Source organism: Erpetoichthys calabaricus, chromosome 8, assembly GCF_900747795.2.
Source record: "Erpetoichthys calabaricus chromosome 8, fErpCal1.3, whole genome shotgun sequence".
In the NCBI taxonomy this organism is placed as follows: domain Eukaryota; kingdom Metazoa; phylum Chordata; class Cladistia; order Polypteriformes; family Polypteridae; genus Erpetoichthys; species Erpetoichthys calabaricus.
This window is the reverse complement of record NC_041401.2, coordinates 78,398,394-78,419,163: the sequence shown is the minus strand read 5'-3', so window position 1 is coordinate 78,419,163 and position 20,770 is coordinate 78,398,394. Positions and strand designations below refer to the sequence as shown.

The window sequence follows — 20,770 nt, the reverse complement described above, 5'->3', positions numbered from 1 at the left end:
CCACACACTCCACAATTCTCCAATAACAATAATTAATAATCATACAATAACAATCCTCCACTCCCAGCAGCTTCGTCACTCAACCTCCCAACTCCGGCTCAGCTTGCTGGGTCTCCAACAGTCCTTTATATACAGGTGCTGGTCATAAAATTAGAATATCATGACAAAGTTGATTTATTTCAGTAATTCCATTCAAAAAGTGAAACTTGTATATTAGATTCATTCATTACACACAGACTGATGTATTTCAAATGTTTATCTATATATATAATTCTTTAAGCCGCCGCCAGAGCGGGCAAGACACCCATGAAAGCACGCAGGGAGGAGCCACACCCACACACATGAAAGCACACAGGAAGGAGCCACACCCACCAACTCTAAGACCATTGGATACGACGAAAATTCGCAGAGCCACGCCCACCAACTCGGACGCGACGCCTCGGAAAACATGCCGTCATTTCTGTTTGTCTGTGCTACAGTCCACATGCAGCTCTGAGCCACGTTGACTTTTCGGTTACGACGCACGACCGCGTGCAACATCGCAAACTGTTTTACACGCTACATACAGCAATTCACATCCGCGACAAACATGCGTCTTCTTAGATGGTCCTGCAGGAACACGGAAAACGTTTCCCCGCCCACCAACACTCTTTATTCCCCAGCCCGCGTCCACCGCATCCGCGACAAACATGGGTGGTCTTAGATGGTCCTGCAGGATCACGGAAAACGTTTCCCCACCCACCAAAGCAGGACCATGTAAGAAGAGGCATGTTTGTCGCGGATGTGAATTGCTGAATGCAGTGTCTAAAACAGTTTGCGAGGGGTATCCCATGGGATCCTTAAAACAATCCTTTAAAACTGAGGTTAAAACACAATTAAGGAAGCAGTCTTTAAAAACCAATAAGCCCTGTGCCTCTGTTTCATTAGCGTCTCACCTGCTTCACCAATGCAGGCCCTGCAACAGTCGAGACGCTCTATTAGCAGCTGATCTACTCTGTGCCTGATTCCACTATAGGCTGCAACAAAATTATGAAAGTACGGGCGCATTTGTTTCACACATGCTGTGTGTGTGGGTGGGTTGGTGTTAGTTAGTTAGTTAGTTAGTTAGTTACTCGAAGGATTTCAAGATTTAATATGCACAAGTGGTAACACTGCAAAAGCAGCCCAAACCAGAAAAGACAGCTGGCAAAAAGTGGCCGACAAATTAAATGCGTGTGCATTGTACTTACTGAAAGTTACGGATTTTGCAAATGTTCATTTTTTTCCCCTAGTCTCAAATCTCCGGCATATTGAAACAGGTTTTTCTCAAGAATTGCCCTATATTTAGTCCCATCAACCTTACCATCAATCCTGACTAGTTTTCCTGTCCTTGCTGATGAAAACTATCCCGACATCATGATGCTGCCACCACCATGCTTCACTGTAGGAATAGTGTTCTCATGGTGATGGGAAATTTTGGATTTGTGCTGTGATTACCAAAAAGTTCAATTTTAGTCTCATCTGACTAGAGAACCTTCTTCCATATGTTCAGGGAGTCTGCCACATACTGTTGGGCAAACTGCAAATGTGCTTTCTTTAAGCAGTGGCTTTTTTCTGTCCACTCTTCCATTAAGCCTCGTTTACGCTGTACACTGGTCCTGTGGACAGATATTACAATTTCTGCTGTGAACCTTTGCAGCTCCTTCAGTGTTATCCTTGGTGTCTTTTTTGGATTAAAAAAAATCTGTGAATTTTGGTAGGCAGTCTTCTCTTGTCAGGTTTCAGTGGTACCATATTCTTTACATTTTATTATAATGGATTTAGAGGTGGTTCATGGGATATTCAAAGTATGTGATTTTTTTTTTTTTTTTTTTTTTAAATGTACAGTAAACCAGTCCGAGATATATTCTTCTCCACAACTTTGTGTCTGACCTGTTTGGAGTGCTCTTTGGTCTTCATGTTGCTTGCTTAGTTGTGTTGCAGTCAGGGGATAAATAAAAAAGATCTATTTATCTACACATCATATGACGGATCATGTGACACTTTTGATTACACACAGGTGGATTCCAATCAACTAATATATAACTTTTGAAATTAATTGGTTGGACTAGGTCTTACTTGGGTGATTCATAGCAATACATATGCATTCATCTCTTTTCAGTTTGTACTTACATTTTTATATATACAAGGTATTTTATTTTCATACTTCAACAATTTGTACTGTTTTGTTAAGTCCATAACAAAATCCAAATGAAAGTCCATTTTAATTCCAGATTGTAATGTGACCAAACAGGACAAACACCGAGGTGGATGAATTACTTTTGCAAGGCACTGTATATAAGGCCAGTGCACAAAGAGACACAACATAGTGTAAAGAGGACAAAACCTGCTGTCCTGATCAAAGGAAAAAAGCCATATAGTCAAATCAGTTATCACACCATGTTTCATTTACCTGGATAGAGTTACATTTGGAGAAAACTGAAGGATACCTTAAATCAGTAATGCTAGCTGTTAAACCTGATGAGGGATCCTAATAACATTGGAAGCTATCCTGTGTAAACCATTATATCTGATGGTTGCTTTTCCATTTTACAGGACTAGGTGCATCCAGTAGAGAGTAGTAGTCTGCTCAGTAGGAGTGAGAAACAACCAATGAAAGCAGAACATGAAGCATAGCTGAGAATGATCAGATGGATGTGTTAAGTTTCAAAGCAGTGAAAGGATGATGATTGCTGTATTAAGAAAAGACTTGGATTTTATGCAAAGGATGTTTTGCTAGAGCGAAACAGTCTAAGGTGGTTGGGCATGTGGAACATAAGAAATAGAATGTTTTGGTGAAGAGATCCACAAAGCCAGCGGTGAAGCATATAAGGCCAAGGGGCAGGCCAATAAAGTCATGGAGGTGGTGTCATGATACGAAAAGAATGCATCTTTGTGGAGAATGAAGGAAGAAAAAGACTTAAGTGGCAACTTCCTATCCAGGGTAAACCTAGGGATGATTTTGTATCTGTATATACTGCTTACGTAATAAAGGGGGTTTTGTGAACACCAGAATGAACTCAAATGCCTTCCATGGTCTCCCCAGTCACCACACTTACACATCATTTAATCTTTATGTGATGTTCTGGAGTGTAGAATATACATCAACATATCCTTCATTGCTTGAAGCTATTTTCCTTGAAGAAGGTGCAATATTCCATTATGCACACTTCAAGACTTCCATCCATCCATTTTCCAACCCGCTGAATCCAAACACAGGGTCACGGGGGAGGGTCTGCTGGAGCAAATCCCAGCCAACACAGGGCGCAAGGCAGGAACCAATCCTGGGCAGGGTGCCAACCCACCAAGCACACACTAGGGCCAATTTAGAATCACCAGTCCAGCTAACCTGCATGTCTTTGGACTGTGGGAGGAAAGCGGAGCACCCGGAGGAAACCCATGTAGACACAGGGAGAACATGCAAACTCCATGCAGGGAGGACCTAGGCACTTCCAGACTTGTATGACAGAATTACAAAACGGATAGAAGCTATTCTAAAAGCCAGTGGTGGCCTTACTCATTAGGTCCTTGATGATAATATATTGTTAGGTGTTTCTGCTATTTTGTCTTATTCCTGTATATTATATAAATTGAGAATCAAAAAGTCACCAGTTAGTGGTCTGAATTTTAATTTTATCTTTCATAGAAAATGTTTTTAAATTATGTTACTGAACTAAGGCAAATGTTTTCAGCAACACAGGAATCCATTTATGGATGGTAATGTTTACATTTTTAAGTGTGGGGTGATAGTAACAACCAGTTAGGTTTTTAGGATTTGAAAAAGCTGGTCACTCTAAGACCCCTGGCATCTTTAGATTCCCTTTTACTTTTTGTGTGTGTTTGATTATTTATTAACTTTTCAGCATTCCTAAAATAAAACATAAATAGAGAGCATTTTGAAAATTTCTATTGATTGGTTGCCTTGTTCTAAGTTCTGCTTGCTTGTGGCAAAATCCTTTTTATCTGGTACATTATAATTTGAACAAACTTCTCTTAAACTCTTAAAAGTTTTTACAACATACATAATCATTGGCACTAATGGTGGTCATTTGTTCCAGAGTTTACCCATCCTAAAGAAAGGTTGGATTTATCAGTTGAAAATTAACTTTGTCTGCAATTCAAAAAATAGTTTATATTAACTTAAAAAGCAACTATTATGATCACTCTAGCAATGCTCCGGGTAAGGGATTTACTTTGGCTCACCTGTTTTTAAGACTAAAATTGCAGAGCCAACAAAAAAAACTCGTAAATCTGGCCCACCTTAAATCCCTTCGCACCTCTCCGTCAGCCTCTTTTGTCTTCTACATGTGTCGATAAGCTCAAGTAGCAAGCAGCCTGCTATACCACCCGCCCTCCACTGCCTCAGAACGGGCAAGAAGTTCTCCCAGTTCCTGCCTTGATTGATTATCTGGGAGTGAGCTACCCAGAATTGTAAGGGGAAATAATTTGATGTGTGTTTTATGTCTATAACAATCTGTGTAAACACATTGTTAAAACAAACGTTTTTCATGTTTTAATAATAAATAATAAAATGTAGACATGAACTGTATAATGTGTGAAGGCTGATGGCCAAATATCAAATAAACACTTTCACAAAAGGTGCAAGTACAATACGTCAACTTCTGTGGTGTAGCGGTAAGATCCGTTGATTTATAATCCGGAGGTCATGAGTTCGAAACCGGCTCCACTGCAAATTTACTGTTTTGAGTAGTGAGCTGCTCTTATTGTTAATATTACACAATAAAAACATATAGACACAAATCAAATGTAACAGCCGGTGTAAATTTATAGGACTTGTAAAAAGTTAGCGCTTTTTTTTTTCACTTTTATTCTCTCAGTCACGATCACAATACAACACCCACTCATCCTCGCCCCAGATCTGACACGGTTACTTTTTATCTGAAACTGGGAATAACTGTAGATGTGAGTGGTGTTTTGAGACAATGGAACTGGAAATTCTGTGATCTGGATGGATAAAACCTGACACACAAACGATGGTGAATCTGCTTTCTTCATATCTCGCCATCACTTGAATTTTTTTTTATTCGGTTTTATTGTGAATTTCCCATTGGGATTAATAAAGTATCTATCTATCTATCTATTGAGTGTTCCTGCTCACGCTGAATTAGTATGCACCTTATGGTCCATAATTTCAAAGCCGCACTGACAAAAAAAAAACCACAGAGACATAGGTATATATGATATTTGGAATAACTTATTTTATGACCTGTATAGTACATTTCGGAAAACATTGTGGCACTGATGCAATATTATTCATATTCATTTGCACGCCTTCTTGCACTTATAATCAGTGACCACGTTTTTTTTTTTTTTTTTTTCCCGATCTTGCCAGTGTCCACTTTTGGGTGCACAGTACTGTTTCTTTTGTACTCCAGGACATGCAGAGGAAAGAACAGCACAGAAAGGTCAGTTCTGCGCTATATGCAATCATCAGATTCAAATCTCAACTGTTCCCACACACCCAAGGACCGTCCTTTCTACATTTACAACATGTGTACCTGTTGCAATGTACACACTTCTCTCTGTGCTGTGGTTACTAATACACTGAAGGGGCTGGGGAAGCGGCGGTCTTGGAACAGAAGCTTGTTGATGTTGCATCCTCTTTTGCTTTATCCTTCGCCTCTTCTTTTCCCAGTGCCCCCCCCGTGCATGCCTTGTACAGTACATGTGCGTTGAACATCGCCAAGTCGAGCTTGTTGTAGCACAAGCAACCGGCCACCTGCGTGCTCCTGCCGCACTGAATAAGCTCACGCCTTCTGATGCACGATGTGAACGTAGCACCGGGAAAAAAGAAAGAGACAAATATATGTTACATTTTGAAGAAATCATTTTATGACCTGAATAGTATTGGAAAACGTCGTCGCACTAATACAATATTATTTGAAAACAGAGTTAGAGTTAGATCAGAAGGGGGGTGGGGGTGGGGGGGCGAGGGAGAGCATGAACGTGACTGAGAGAATAAGACTGTAAAAAAAGCTAACTTTTACAAATGCCATACATTTACAGCTGATGCTGTCCGTGGTAGTCTGAAAATAGATGATACAGATGCTCAGGATTTTGATGGCTCTTGTTTTTAAATAACAGTTGCCGGACTACCACTAGGATTCTTTTTTAATCTTTGCTCTTTATGTACTAGCTCTGGCTATAAACATAAAAAAACATAGAAATGTAATAGTTTGAATTTACTCGAATATTTCCTTATTTTTTAATTTGAATATTTAAACCTTATATGCTTTGGTTAATTTGACAAGCCTATAGTGTACAATTTTCATTATCCACACAAGATGCAAACCAGTTAAATGGACAAATAAAACGAAAAGCTGTTAAGTTTAAATCAAACACCTTCCTGCTCAAACATTGAATTGAACTAGCGAAAAGGCATCTGACAATTCTGGTTACCACACTATGAAAAAGTTGAAATGCAAAACCAGCCACTAAGTAAATCCCTGTACTCAAAGATTGAGGGAATTACACCATGTTAATCTTAAATAAAAATGCAATGTGGGGGACCTTATCTGATGACTTTCAGAATTCTTGATTAGACTGATGTAGCAGAATTATTTCAGCCAAACAGTTCGTATCTGAGTGGAATCCAGGAACCCCTTCTTCATGCAAATTGATGTCAGAATATAGAACAAACTTCCGAAGCATATAGCTGAAGTGGAAAACTTGACAAGTTTTGAAAAGTATCTGAAGGAAGTATTGGAGAAGCTAAGTGGTCTCCTGATATTTGTCAAACCTTCATTTCTAATTATTCTGGACACTAATAATCCCATGTGGTAAAAGTCCAGAAAGAACATGTTTTAAAGGCTGTCTATCCTAAAATAAAGTGAGTGAGTGGATTTAAGGTGTTTTCAGTTTGTGTTATGATGACACGCTTATTTTTGGGGGGAAAAAAAAAATCAATTTTTCTATTTAAACATATGTAATTTGTTACAGTGATCAGATTTAGAGAACAAGTGAAGTGAATTTCTGATTGGTATTGTGGTGCAGCTTTTCAATATTTATTCTTGCTCCTTGTTATATACTTGTATAAACCAGTGTTGACTATTAGGCATTTGTTAAATGAAGGTTCAGCAACATGTCCAATTATTAGATTTGTTGGGTGACTGACTTTACAGAGCATTGATCTTTAAATCATCTTACACATTTTTGTACCTTTTATCTTTTTGTAGGACTACACCCATGAATTTCATAAAACCAAAGCCAATTTCCTTGCAATTCGCGAAAGAGAAGACCTTTTAGGATCTGTACGGAAAGATATTGAGTAAGTATGAGTTTGAATGAAGTATTTACATGTTTGATTAATTGTATAGCATTTTCTCTATATCAGATACATTAATAAACAATTGGAGTTTTTGTTTATTTTTCCATGATTATTTTAATATGCAAATGATGCCATTGATGCAGGACAGGTAAAACCTGAAAGTCTGACACAGCAGACATTTGTGTAGCCGTGAGTATGCTGTGAACTTAACTGGACTTCAAGTAAAAGCATATCAGAGAACTTTGATTTTTCATGATCTTAATTTCTGATCACATAACCATTCAGCTTGTGTTTTGTTTTACACTTTTACTTGTTTTTTTTTTTATACTTTATTCCATGTTATAAATACTGTGAGATTTACCCCTTAGTAGGACACTTAATTCTACCCACATTTCTTAAAGTTTTCTTGAATTTTTAGTTGGATTGTTGTTATAATACAGGAATTAGTAACGTCTTATTGCACTTAGTATGCTCCTTGAATTTTGAAAGTTACAGATGTATATGTTTAATTTAAAAGCTGCTTTAACAGAGCTGAGGCTTAGTGCAGAACACTGTTGGTTCACATCTCTAAGAGGCTGGATTGAAATCTATGCACAGCAATGGTCTGTGCACATTTCACACATTTGCCTTGTGTTTGCATTGGCTTTTCTCTAGGCACCCTGTTTGTTTTTGTTCTTTTATTTCCCCCTCTTTTCCATGTTAAGTCAATTTGCAGGCCTTAATTCCTGAATTTAAATTGGCGAGGTATAAGAGAGCTTGTATTTGTATGGACATGTATTCTATGCAGGATTGGATCCTACCTTGGACACTTTACTGCTTGAGTAGGCTTTCTGTAGGTGGATTTATAAATTTAAATGGATGGATTAAAGATATCTTTCACAGCATTAATGTTATTTCTGAATATACATAGTTCCCTTTCTTTCAGATGCTGTAAACTTCCATATTCATTGTTCTTCTCTTTTCTAAGCAGACAGTAGAGCAAAACTGTGTTACTTTTGAAACATAGATGTCTTACAAATAATTTAAGTTATCATTGATTATATCCTTGAACAGAGAACAGTTTTAAGTGACAGTATAAAGAAACAAGCTGTCGGAACACAGCATGCATGGAAAGTACCATATCATTCACACCACATCTGTGTTTGTTAAAAATGTATATGACTGCTTAAAGTTGAACTGCTTGCAGAATAGTTTTGAACGTGTTATTTTATTCCACCTGCTTCATAAAATGGGTAAAGTAAATAAATGCATGCATAAATAAATGCAAGAGTACAAGCAAAAATGCCGTTCAGCCATGATTTTGCAGAAAAAAAATGATAGCTTTAACCACATAGTTGCCAGGAAGCCACATCTGTGATGCCCATTTTGTTGCACTGCAATTGACCAAGAATTTTCTTGGTAAAAGCACACAAACCTGTATACTAACAGTGTAGAAGAAGTTAAACATAAATTGCAGAGAGTTTTGCTTACTTATAGCTAAATGCATTAAGTGTGTATTGCATCACACCAAATACAATTCAAACAAAAAAATTTCTCACTGACCCGTTTTAAATTTAAATAGGTTTAAGGTCAGCATTACATCACAACTTGGCTAGTTTTTTCCTAGTATTGTTTTCTTTCCCACTGAGAAGCTCTTATTTTCTGTATGACCCGTAGTGTGTGATAGCATCATAATATACCATGCATTCCACAAGTATTCAGTTCCTTAACTAATTCTCTAATTTTATAGAGTAAAAATGTGGGTGTTTATTTTAGAGATTCCGTAGTGGAGGCCAATTTTAAGGAGAGTGTCTATTTTTTCAGTGGGCTTTAGTAAATTTAAGACCTTCCGCGACACATGGATTGAATCAAAAAGCACATTACCTTTTTTTCCTATTTCTGCTTAAGATATCATGTTTTCTTGGATGAAGTAACAGTGAACCACAAAATTAAAGGGATATTGATAGAGATCATTATGTACTAATAGGAAAAAGAGGTAAACTTACAAATAAAACCATAATAACATCTATTGCGGTTTATGTCAACAAAATTTACTGCTTCGTTTTTTGAAAACCGTAGAAGACTAGGTGTTTCATGCTATGTAGCTTGGAACAACTTTGAGAAAGTTCAGTGCCTTTTGGAATCGGCCAATAAAGTGTCTGCAACAAACCCATGCAGAGAAAGGGAGAATGCTGTTGTACAGCTTGACATTTAGGACAGTTCCACAAATATTTATTGGAATGTTGGCCTGTTAATGTTTCAAGCTGTACTGGCAGATTTCCCTTTTTCACACTTGTAGCCAATTGCAGCTCAGATCAACTTTATTGCCATTTTGACTCAAGGTTACTCATAGCCCTTCCTGGTAAATTATTTGTGAATAAAACTGCTTGAATGAAAGGTGTTTTGAAGAGACAAGTATTGCACCTACCTGACTTATTGAACTAATTCACTGGATAATAACAGCATTTCAGACTTAATATACGCTTTCTAATGTTGTATTAATGAATGTTGGTTTTATCAGACTAGTGATGCACAGTTTCTGCAAAGTAACATTTGTGTTTTTCTTATGGCTGCAGTTAAAATGAATTGTTTGAAGGAATACTTGGAGCCCTTTAATTTAGTATACTGCTTCACTAACTTGACCACATCAAGATAGACAAACTAAAGCAAAGTTAATTGATGCTGAGAACTTTATAATACCACTGCACCACTGTGAACCTAGGGCCTCCGGTGAAGACATGTATTACTGCTTCGATGACAATACGTCATAAAAGTCTATTTGCAGCTTCTGTTGTTACCATCTTTCCAATGAAGGTGACCATCTTCGTATGGGATTCTTCCATAGAAACAACATGGTAGCCTTGCTCGACTACTGGACATATTTTTGCTGTGGTTGTATTTGATTTACTCACATAGGGAGTATTTGATTTTTCATTGTGGTAACACTTGTAGAGTGTAGGAGAGTCATACAGGAATTTCATGTAGTTTATATTTTGTGTATATCTTACATACATTGGTATTTTGGATAAGTACGATGACTTTTGCAGTTGTGTTATGCTGTTCTGATGTCATCAAATCTTTATTTCATAAGCTTCCACTATCTATGTATTATGTCTATTTTTAGTATTATGAACTCTGGATTAAGATGATTTAACTATCCATTTCGTACAGTGAATTGTGTTGGTCTATTATGTACAATTGGTTATCTGTATAGAACAGTTCACACAAAATCCTGTCACCTGACAAGTGACTCTTACATAAATACTTTCTGAAAACCAAATAATGCACACACTTTTTAGAGTGTTGTGCTGCTTCAAAAGTGGTTTAAGTTTAAAAAAAAAAAAAAAAGTAATTTTTCAGCAAACAAGTGTGTAAGAACAGTAGCGCATTTCAGGTGACAGAAATACAGTGATACCTTGAGATACGAGTGCCCCAATGTACAAGTTTTTTGAGATACGAGCCGTCACTAGGTCGATTTTTTGTCTTGAAATATGAGCCATCAAAGAGCTTGTCCCCGCACATTCCGCGGAACTGACGACAGAGGAGTTGACGGAACTACATACGCAGCAACATACAGAGGTTCTGCAGGAGATCGGTATCCCGGACGAGGCTATCTCTTAAAGTGAGATAAAGAAAGTGTTTGCAATGTGGGAAAAAGTTTCGAACTTTAAAGAAAAGAAACACCCTGAAAAAATTACAACTGATCATACAGTGGCGCTATTTAATGACACTGCCTAACGCCTGACTTTATTGAAATGAAACTGAACATGCAGCTGCGCTATTTAATGACACTTGCCTAACGCATGACTTTATTGAAAAGAAACTGAACTTGCAGCTGCGCTATTTAATGTCACTTGCCCAACGCCTGACTTTACTGAAAAGAAACTGAACATGCAGCCGCGCTATTTAATGACACTTGCCTAACGCCTGACTTTACTGAAAAGAAACTGAACGTGCAGCTGCGCTATTTAATGACACTTGCCTAACGCCTGACTTTACTGAAAAGAAACTGAACGTGCAGCCTTGCTATTTAATGACACTTGCCTAACTCATTTCAGAAACATTCTAAAGGGGAGGACTAAACAAAGCTCCTTGGGCAGGTTTCTATTGAAACGTCCTGCGAATGAAAGTGATGAAAGCGTGGCAAAAAAGAAAAAAACTAGTGAAGAAGAAAATTAAGTTAAGCAAAAGTGAAGTGAAAGAAAAAAACATTACAATACGCTAATCGGCTTTGTCAACGTCTGTTTATTTCTTTAGATTCTCTTTTATGTATTAGGTTTTATTTTGTTTGTATACAATATTTGTTCATTATAAATACATTTTTCTTATGTTGAAAACATTTAACAAAAAATTGGTGTGGATTTTTGGGGTCTGGCACGAATTAATCTCATTTCAATTAATTTCAATGGGGAAAATTAATTTGAGATACAAGCATTTTGACTTACAAGCTCGGTCATGGAACGAATTAAACTCGTATCTCAAGGTATCACTATAAATCATTTCTCAATTTCATGTTGCTTTGTAGGAGTGTGTAATCCTGGCATAAATCTCGCAGCTCTTCCCGACAACACTTAACATCTAGCAGTAGTTACTATTGAAAGTAAAATGAAGTAGGTACAAGTGTACTGTTAACTACAGTTGCAATCAAAATTATTCAACCCCCATTGGAAAAATAGGTTTATTGACAAAATTTACAGACTTTCAGCTGTTTGCAATAAACAAATCAAATAAGAACAATTTAATAATTTTGAGTTCAACTATATATGAGCTAATATGGTAGTTTGATGTTTACTACACTAGAGCAAAGAACACTGCAGTATAAGAACATTGTGCCTGGACTATAGTAGAAGTCATAATATGTAATATTCAGTGTTGCAGGATTAAAATTAGCATCAAATTATTTATACTTCTGTCTCCGTTTTCTGCTCAACTGTAAAAATAAGTGTAGTTAATTGATGAGAAGGAGTATTTTCTGCCATCTGTTTTATATAAATGGAACTAAATTTTAAATTTCTTTACATTCTGCCTTTCCCTAAACCTCTGAAGCAGAAATAGACCTTGAGTTGGTCAGTATTTTATGCACAGTGTATTAATTTTTTGTGCTTTGAATAAAGCCATCTACTAAATTGTAACATTATTTAGCGATTACTGTATTTGATACAGTTCAGTTACTTTATTACAGAAAAGATTTGCGCCACTCAAGTTTCTGTGATTCATAATCCAGTTATGTTAGATGTTCTAAAGAACCTATCTTGACAAAGTTTGCTAGAGTTTTATTTTCTGCTTCATTGGGCACATCAGACTAAACAAGACATATACTGTAGCACAAAGTGTACGGTTTTACACTTTTACTTTCTCAACATTGATTGGTTTGTGCGGAGATTCAGAACCTTGAAAGTTCAAACTCCTTTTGAAGTGAAGTTCAGAGATTTAATTGGGAGAGAAGCTCTGTAGAGTAGCCTGTTTTGAAAAGGAGAATTATGTCCTTTCTCATTGGTAGAAAGCTGTCCGATTAATTCAGAGCAATACTGTACACCTAATCCAATAAAAGATAATCTAGACAATGCTGATGGCAACTTGGAATGGCAATGTTATTGTTCCACTGCGGAGCTTTGGACTTTGTAAATACTGTACTAAAATTAGAATGTGCTGAAGAAAGACACAGCTATGCATTTCATTTTTTAGTTTTTGAGTTGAATAATTTTAAATACATTTAACCCCTTAACAATTATAGTATAAGCTTTGTGTCATCTATTACATTGAATTTCTGTTTATCTTTACATTGAGTAATATGATTTATCCACTAGGTGGAACTGTTTGTAAATACAGTAGATGGGACTCCTTAAAATGCATTGTATTCTATAACCACATGTAAGAAATAAGTTTTGCAGCAATATTCTGCCTATAGTATTTTTTGTGCAACATTTATTATTTTATGTGTGCTCTTTGTGCGAAGTAGTGTGGATAATGCACTGTATATTAACTTTTTAGTCAAAATGGTACACATTGTTTGAACAGACTATTCTGTAACAGGATGTTCAGTATAGTTGAAGTATTTGATATTCTGCATTACTGCATTTTTTACATGTTACTTCTTCTTTCGGCTGCTCCCGTTAGGGGTCGCCACAGCAGATCATCTTCTTCCATATCTTTCTGTCCTCTGCATCTTGTTCTGTTACACCCATCACCTGCATGTCCTTTCTCACCACATCCATAAACCTTCGCTTAGGCCTTCCTCTTTTCCTCTTCCCAGGCAGCTCTGTCCTTGGCATCCTTCTCCCAATATACCCAGCATCTCTCCTCTGCATGGATCAGGAAAAGCATAATATTGGGTAAAATGGGTACTGAGTGGAAAAAATACTGCAAACTTTTAATCTATTCATTAAAGAATACTTAATTAAGTGCCCTTTATGGAACCATGTTTTTGAAGTACAAATGAATTTTAATTAGCTAATTTCTACAGAACTGCTTCATATCAGTGACATTTGTATTACCCACCCCAACCCCAATCACATCCTAGCCCATAACCCATTGAAGTGCCATTCTAAATTTTTTTTTCCAGTCATCATGGTATTGACTTGGATGTGTGTTTGAAAATCATTTTCTTGCTGCATTAACCAGATACTTTTCAGCTAACAGGTGATGTTTGTTTTTCTGTTGAATCCACTAATAGTGCAAAATTTGTGGTGCCTTCGATAAATATGTGTTGTCTAGATCTTGATACAGAAAACCATTCCCAGCCCATTAATTACCACAGTGTTTGATTCTTGATAAAGATTCTTTCTCTGGAAATGATTGTTTTTCTACACAGGACAGGAGCCATGTCAGTCAAAAAGTATGCTTTTGGCTTATCTGTGTATTGAACAGCCATCCAGAACCTTTTGAAGGTTATTCATATGCATTTTTACAAAGCGGAGACAAGGACTTCTCAGTTCATCTAAATGGAGCAGTTTTCTGTTTGTGTACTTTTCTATGCATTTCTCTTTTGTTCACTGTTTTTTTTTATGGCAGTGTCATAAATACTGACCTTAACAAAGAGAGCTCTGCATATCCCTAGGTGGTGTTCTGGTGTTCTTTCAAACTACAATTTTAAATCCTGTTCTTGCAGAGATTTTGGCAGGATAGCCTACCTTGTCTTGCAAAGGTTGTATAGTGTTCCATATTTAGACATTAATAAGCTGACTATGGGCTGGCAGATCGCCTACATCTTGAAAACAGCTTTGTAATCCTTTTCATACTTGTAAAGATCAACAACTAATTTTCCCCAAAGTTAGGCTTCTTTAGGGTAGACTTGCCTCAGTTAACTGATATATTTAATCAAAGTATCACTTTGGGTCAAGTCTCCCTTGTACTTTTCAGAGACACATAAAAAGATAAAAGCCGATATGCATCTCAGAGTGTCTGTAGTCAACAACAAAACAACTGAAAGAAAAGGCAAAGGGCAAGTATTCAAGTCTAAATCTACAACTGGGAGATAAAACCAGGAACAGAATGAAAAAATGAAGAGTCAGAAAATCCAAAGAAAATAGAAATATTCACATCTCCTTAACAAACAATGTTCTCTTACTCCAGAGCCATTTCAGCTCTGGTTAAATGGTGATGTTATGGTTGCCCTGCCTTTTCGGCTCCACAAGGCCAAAGGAATATCCAGAATTTGATATGAACAGTATGTTATTACAAGTATCACATAAAAAACAGAAAAATATGACAAGTAATAAACCCAAAATAATGCATAACACCAGATACACAGTAATATATTTTTTTATGCAAAGCTCCTAGATTGACAAACTTTCGTGCCCCTTTAAGTATGTAAGCTGCTCCACTGTTCTTTGTTCTTGGTTGGATCTAATATCAGTTGCATAGGTTTTCCTAAGTAGGAGGCTGAAGACTGTGATCCATTGGTAACTGGAAGAGTTTGTTATCTTTTTAAAAACTAGGGGGCTTAGCTCTCCAACCCCCATGTTTGGTTTTCCGGACACACTTTTAAGATTTTTTTTTCTTTGAATTGTTGCTATTTCATTAGTTTCACTTTTATTTCAGAACTTCTGTAAAAACAATATTTGGAATCTTTCGAGTCCAAATATGCTGAATCTTTTAAATGGTCAGTGAGACATGTGTTTAATGACTTTGTCAGGTTAGAGATAATGAAAACTGGAATGAAAAAGACCCCCAAAAAACAGGTACGAAACACATGCAGAGCAAAATACAGAATATGAAAGCAGAAAAAAACAACAGTGTCAAAAAAAAAAAAAAAAGTAAACATTGCATTAGCGCAAAAAAAGAGAAATTATTACTCGGAGAAATAACTAAAAGGCGAATAGAGATCGAATATATGGACGTAGGTGATATGTCAGAAGTATGTAAATATTGTAAGGCTTTGAAGTTTAAGTCAGAGAATTTTAAAAATGTGTTTTACCTCACATGCATTTATTGGTTACTTTGCAAAAAAATTATTAACTGATGATGGTGTAGATCGCTTTGTGCTGAAATTTCAAACAGAGAAACCTATCCTGAATTATCTCTAACCTGCTCTGCTGGTGTTTGGCCCTTTTGTTTTGTAACCTCTTTATGACTTTTCACTTTTTCTACTCTGTCTTTTATTTCTGACCTCGCTTTGTCCTGCTTTTTTTTCCAATGACACCTGGTCCGTGGTGATAATTTTCCCTTTTTCGAGTAATAATTTCTGTTTGTTTGCGCTACTGCGATCTTTACTTTCTTTTTTTTTTTATACTTTCTAATTTTCCTACTTTCATATTCTTTAACTTTCTCCACATTTGGATCGCGCATACTTTTTTTGAGCCTTTCGAATGCGCTGCTTTCATAATCTGCTCTGCATGTGTATAGCGCCAATGTTATGTGAACGTCTTTATGAAGTTCTGCTTTGTCTGTTACTCTGTCTTTTAATTCTGAGCCCGATTGGAAGTGCTTTGTTTCATTTCCACTTGTTACGGGCTGATAGTTACTTGCCTTATTTTTTGAATTTGCACCTAGATTATTTTTTCTTTTTCCTTTCCAATGCTTTTGAGTCTCATTTCTCTGCGCTGATTTCTTCTTTGCTTATTCGTCGACGTTTCATTTATAACGTATGTCCTTATATGCTTTATATGCGCTGAGACCCTGCATCTGTGTGTGCTCAAATCCTTCACAAGACTGAATGTTCTGCTGCCCCGTTGTCCTGTTTGATAGATTGTAAGTAGGGTGTGTCTTGCAAGAATCTCATGTTCTACGTCATCGCGAGATTGTCCTGGGTCAATCTCTTGGCACAATGTCTCATGTTTACGGTCCCCGTGAGACGCACCATAGCAAGTCTCTTTGGTCTTGCGGGTCTTTTAAATGTCTTCCGAGAAGATCACGTATTGTAACCTTGCTTTTGCTTTCCAGGACAGGATTTCTTTTTATAATAGAGAGATAAGCACTACAACTGGGGTCTGTGATTCTGGAGGTACTGTACCCTTGTATCATATAAAATTGAAGAGTGATATTTACCAAACACTCTCCAAGTAGAGTGTCATTGCTCCTTCCATCTCTTAATGATGTATACAGTTGAGGTCAATATATCTACACACATGATGGAAACAGCCTGTCTGTCACGCCCTTCAGATGTTATTCTCCATAGTCACAACAAATTCCCCCAGCATAGCGCCCTTCACTTCAATCATAGTTATACATGCAGCTTTTCTGACATATTGGTATGCTACATCTTAGTCAAATGAATCCAGAGGCAGTCCTTCTAGCTTTGCATGGAAAGCCTCTCTCTTCAATTTAACAATGGAGAGCATTGGTAAAAGAAGCTATCGGGTCTTAGGGTTGCAGCCTTGATGGGTATTACCCCTTGTTATGGTTGCCTTCATAACTGGCATCATCCATATTGTAGCTACAACTATTTTACTTCTGCAATCATTGAGGTCTTTCACATGGTTCATTTACTTAGAATGTCTTTCACCTCTCCAAAGGTGGAGTGTGAGTGTTGAACTCACTTTGAACAGTAACATTAAAGTAATCGTTTCCAGCACACCCTCAGTATTTGTCTGGGTTTCTTAGGTCTTTTCGTCAATATTTTATGCCACCTGAAAAGACATTTGTTCATGATTACTGATTATGATAACATTACAGACCACAAAAATATTTAATAAAATGCAACAAATTCAGAAAATTAAACTAGAAGTAAATAATGTATAAATGTGCCTGCAAATGTTATTTTCTGGCAATTTTATATGTTTTCTTTGGAGAGGCTCACTGCTTTTCGTATGTGACTTTTAATATCTGTATCTTTTCTCAGGTCATACAAAAGTGGGTCTGGTGTGAACAACAGAAGAACAGAACTATTTTTGAAGGAGCATGAGCATCTGCGCAAGTAAGAGTGGCATTATTTTTTGGAAAGCAAAACATAAAAATCTACTGTCATTTTTTTTGTACATGTAACCTTTTTAATGTGAATGTGGAAAGAGGTGTGGTTAGGTCCATAAGTATTTGGACAATGACACATAGTTTTGGACCAGTACGCCACCACAATGGATTTGAGATAAAGCAATCGTTCTGTATTTGAGGTGTAGACTTTCAGCTTTAATTTAAGGGATTTACCAAAAATATTGTACGAGTTGTTCAGGAATTTCAGCCATTTTTCTGCATAAAAGCCACCACCCCACTCATTATCTCCCCCCCCCCCCCCCACACACACACATTATTCCTTTGACTACTAGCTGTTCCATAGCTAGGTGGGAGAAGTTTTCCTCATTATGTCATTAATTATTAAGCAAGTAAAAGGTCTGAAATTTATTCCAAGTGTGGAATTTGCATTTGGAAGCTGTCACTGTGAACACTCAATATGAGGTCCAAAGAACTGTCCATGCAAGTAAAAGCAGGCCATCATTAGGCTGAGAAAACAAAGCAAACCCCATGAAAGCTTTGTCAATGTCCAAATACTTATGGAACTATGACAGGACAGAGTATATGCTTAGGAATTTATTTTAAGATGGTATGTTATGACATCATTGAGCATATTTGATGCACATAAAGACGAGTTTAATTGAGAACCTCGATTTAGTGGTACTGTCACAAACTAGACTTATTTTACTACATATGCAACTCCTATAGTTGTGAATTCAAGTATATGTCCTAATGAAACTGTGGAACGTACTCATGCAGGATAATACTCTGTAAGCTTAGGTCATCAAGAATGCAACTTAGCCTTTTATACACAAATATTCATTTTGTTCATGTTTATTTTCTCCCGGAATACTATTTCATACGGTTTTTATTTTTCATTCCTCCATTGTCTTCTGGCTTCATGTAATTTCTAGTGCTAATGGGAATTTGTTTTGGCGTGACTTTTTTTATATTTAACTAGTTGTGTTACCCAGCTCCACCCAGGGAATTTTCTAAGATAATGGACCTCTTTTATAGTGCCATTACTTAATCGGATGTTTCAGAAGTACTGTGTAACTAAGTGTTTTTCTACTTACTGTGTTAGTATTTTTGTTAAACCAGGGGTTAATATTAGTTCACTGGAGTTGGTTAATCTTGACTGTACTATATACAGTTGCACATGAGTGAAACATTTCTGCCTTAGGTCAATTCCTAATTTTCCTTCTGACTGACCTTGCCTTTTGTTGATGTTCATTGCAAAACAGAATTTTATAAGAAACTGGATTCTTTCGAATTGAAGTAGGAATAATGTGAATTTTCAGTATCTGTTACCCTTATTAGATATTTACACTTTTCAGTTGTTTACATTGTTCACTCAAGCGTTTTTTTTTTTGCTTTTTTTTTTTTTGTCGTCAGTTGTATGTTCAAGCTTGTTTTTTTATTCATAGCTAGACAATAAAGTTCCAACACTTGTTATTACAAAAAGAAATAATATGTACAGGCTGCACATTTATCTAGCGGGTGCAGTTTTTTTTTTTTGTTTTTTTTTTACGTTTTAAGCATTGTACATAAATGAACAGGTGAAAAGAATTAACATTTTGAACTGCGCACAGCATGGTGCACCCTGACAATAACTTATGGGGTGGGGGCACCAAGATGCAGTGAGGCAATATTCGGTAATGTTATAATGGTGATTTAAAATTGATTAATTAAAAATTTTAAACTTCTAAAAAATCTCAACTCTCTTTTAGCATCAAAACCTAAAATTGGTACTACCTCTTTATATAGTGGGTTTAACTAAATGTCTACCAAGGAAATGAAAACATAAGTTTCTAATTATATTTACAAACTCCTGTTCTCTTATCACATTTTTAAAAAAACAGCATATCTATCAGCTATAGAAAAAATTGCACTTCATTCTGTTCAGTCATGGTATGGCTCCATAAGTTAATTCAAGAGTTTTGTTTTTTTTGTTAATTTCCCTTTTGCTTCAAAAAGTGCTTAACGTAGAGTGGTGATTGGTATTGCAAATTTAATGATAATGTTTAGATGCACAACTTTGTTGGCTTTTTCAAAAACAAGACTTTTCACTGATGATAAAAATCTAGTGTAATCGGTTCACCTCAGATTTATTGTCACTTATGGTGTACACAGTAAAATAAAGTGCCAGAGCTGATAAGGAAAGGGGACGTGGTGTGTTAGAATGTCCCACTCACTACAGCATTAACAAAAAAAATATTGACAAATAATAAAAACATGGGGCAGCTAATTTTCTTTCTATAATGTCAACATATTTCAATCAAATCAATCAAAACATTTTTGAGATTTTGGGGTTTTTAATGTTTTTGTTTTCTTGAGGATTTAGCCCTAAATTTTGATATATCATAGTGTCCTTTCTTGGTGGATATTTACTGCCCCAGATGTACCATCTAGCCAAATTTGACTTTTTTTTAGCTAAACAGGAAATATTGATTTTGTTGATGAGGGAGGGAGAGAGTGAGTGAGTGAGTCAGTCAGTCAGGTTTTATTTATTTTATTTATTTAATATATATATATATATATATATATATATATATATATATATATATATAGGAGAGCATTGTGCACATGTGAGGTTTGCATATAATAAAGTAAGTTTAAATAGACTTGGAAACCAATCATCGTCATCTGTAAATAGTGCTATCTTCTAATTATTCCATTTGCGATGTCTTCTAACAATGCTAAAACACATATGGTAGTTGAAACAGTTTGGCCATTCCGTGCACCATTAAATTTTTACAGAATGGTTAAGCAAAATGACACCTTGAAGAACGGGCCTGAGGTACCTCGAAAGCTTGCATGTTGTGCTCTTTTTAGTTAGCCAATCAAAGGTGTCATTTTGCTTAACCTCTCACTACATCCATAATACATAACACAGTTCAACACCCTAATACTACAGAATGGTTGCAATCAAGTGAATTATATTTTTAAATGATGTGCAGTTAATTTTGGTGTTTTTGATAAACCTCGCATCATGAATGTGAAGCTAAAAATGAAAGGGAAACGACATAGAAACAGTAGAACTGCTTTGATGCTGGGTGCCACCCATTAGCATAACCAAGCAGAAACTTGAGTACGCTT

At 36.3% G+C, this 20,770-nt stretch overlaps 1 protein-coding gene across 1 annotated transcript in view; it reads left to right on the top strand.

Annotated features, from left to right (window-relative positions):
• Positions 1-20,770, top strand: part of gosr1 (golgi SNAP receptor complex member 1) — an 82,221-nt gene that overhangs the window by 7,951 nt on the left and 53,500 nt on the right. The window contains exons 5-6 of the mRNA XM_028806903.2: positions 7,215-7,306; positions 17,565-17,639. Coding sequence (XP_028662736.2) covers positions 7,215-7,306; positions 17,565-17,639 — 167 coding nt within the window. The remainder of the gene's footprint in view (positions 1-7,214; positions 7,307-17,564; positions 17,640-20,770) is intronic.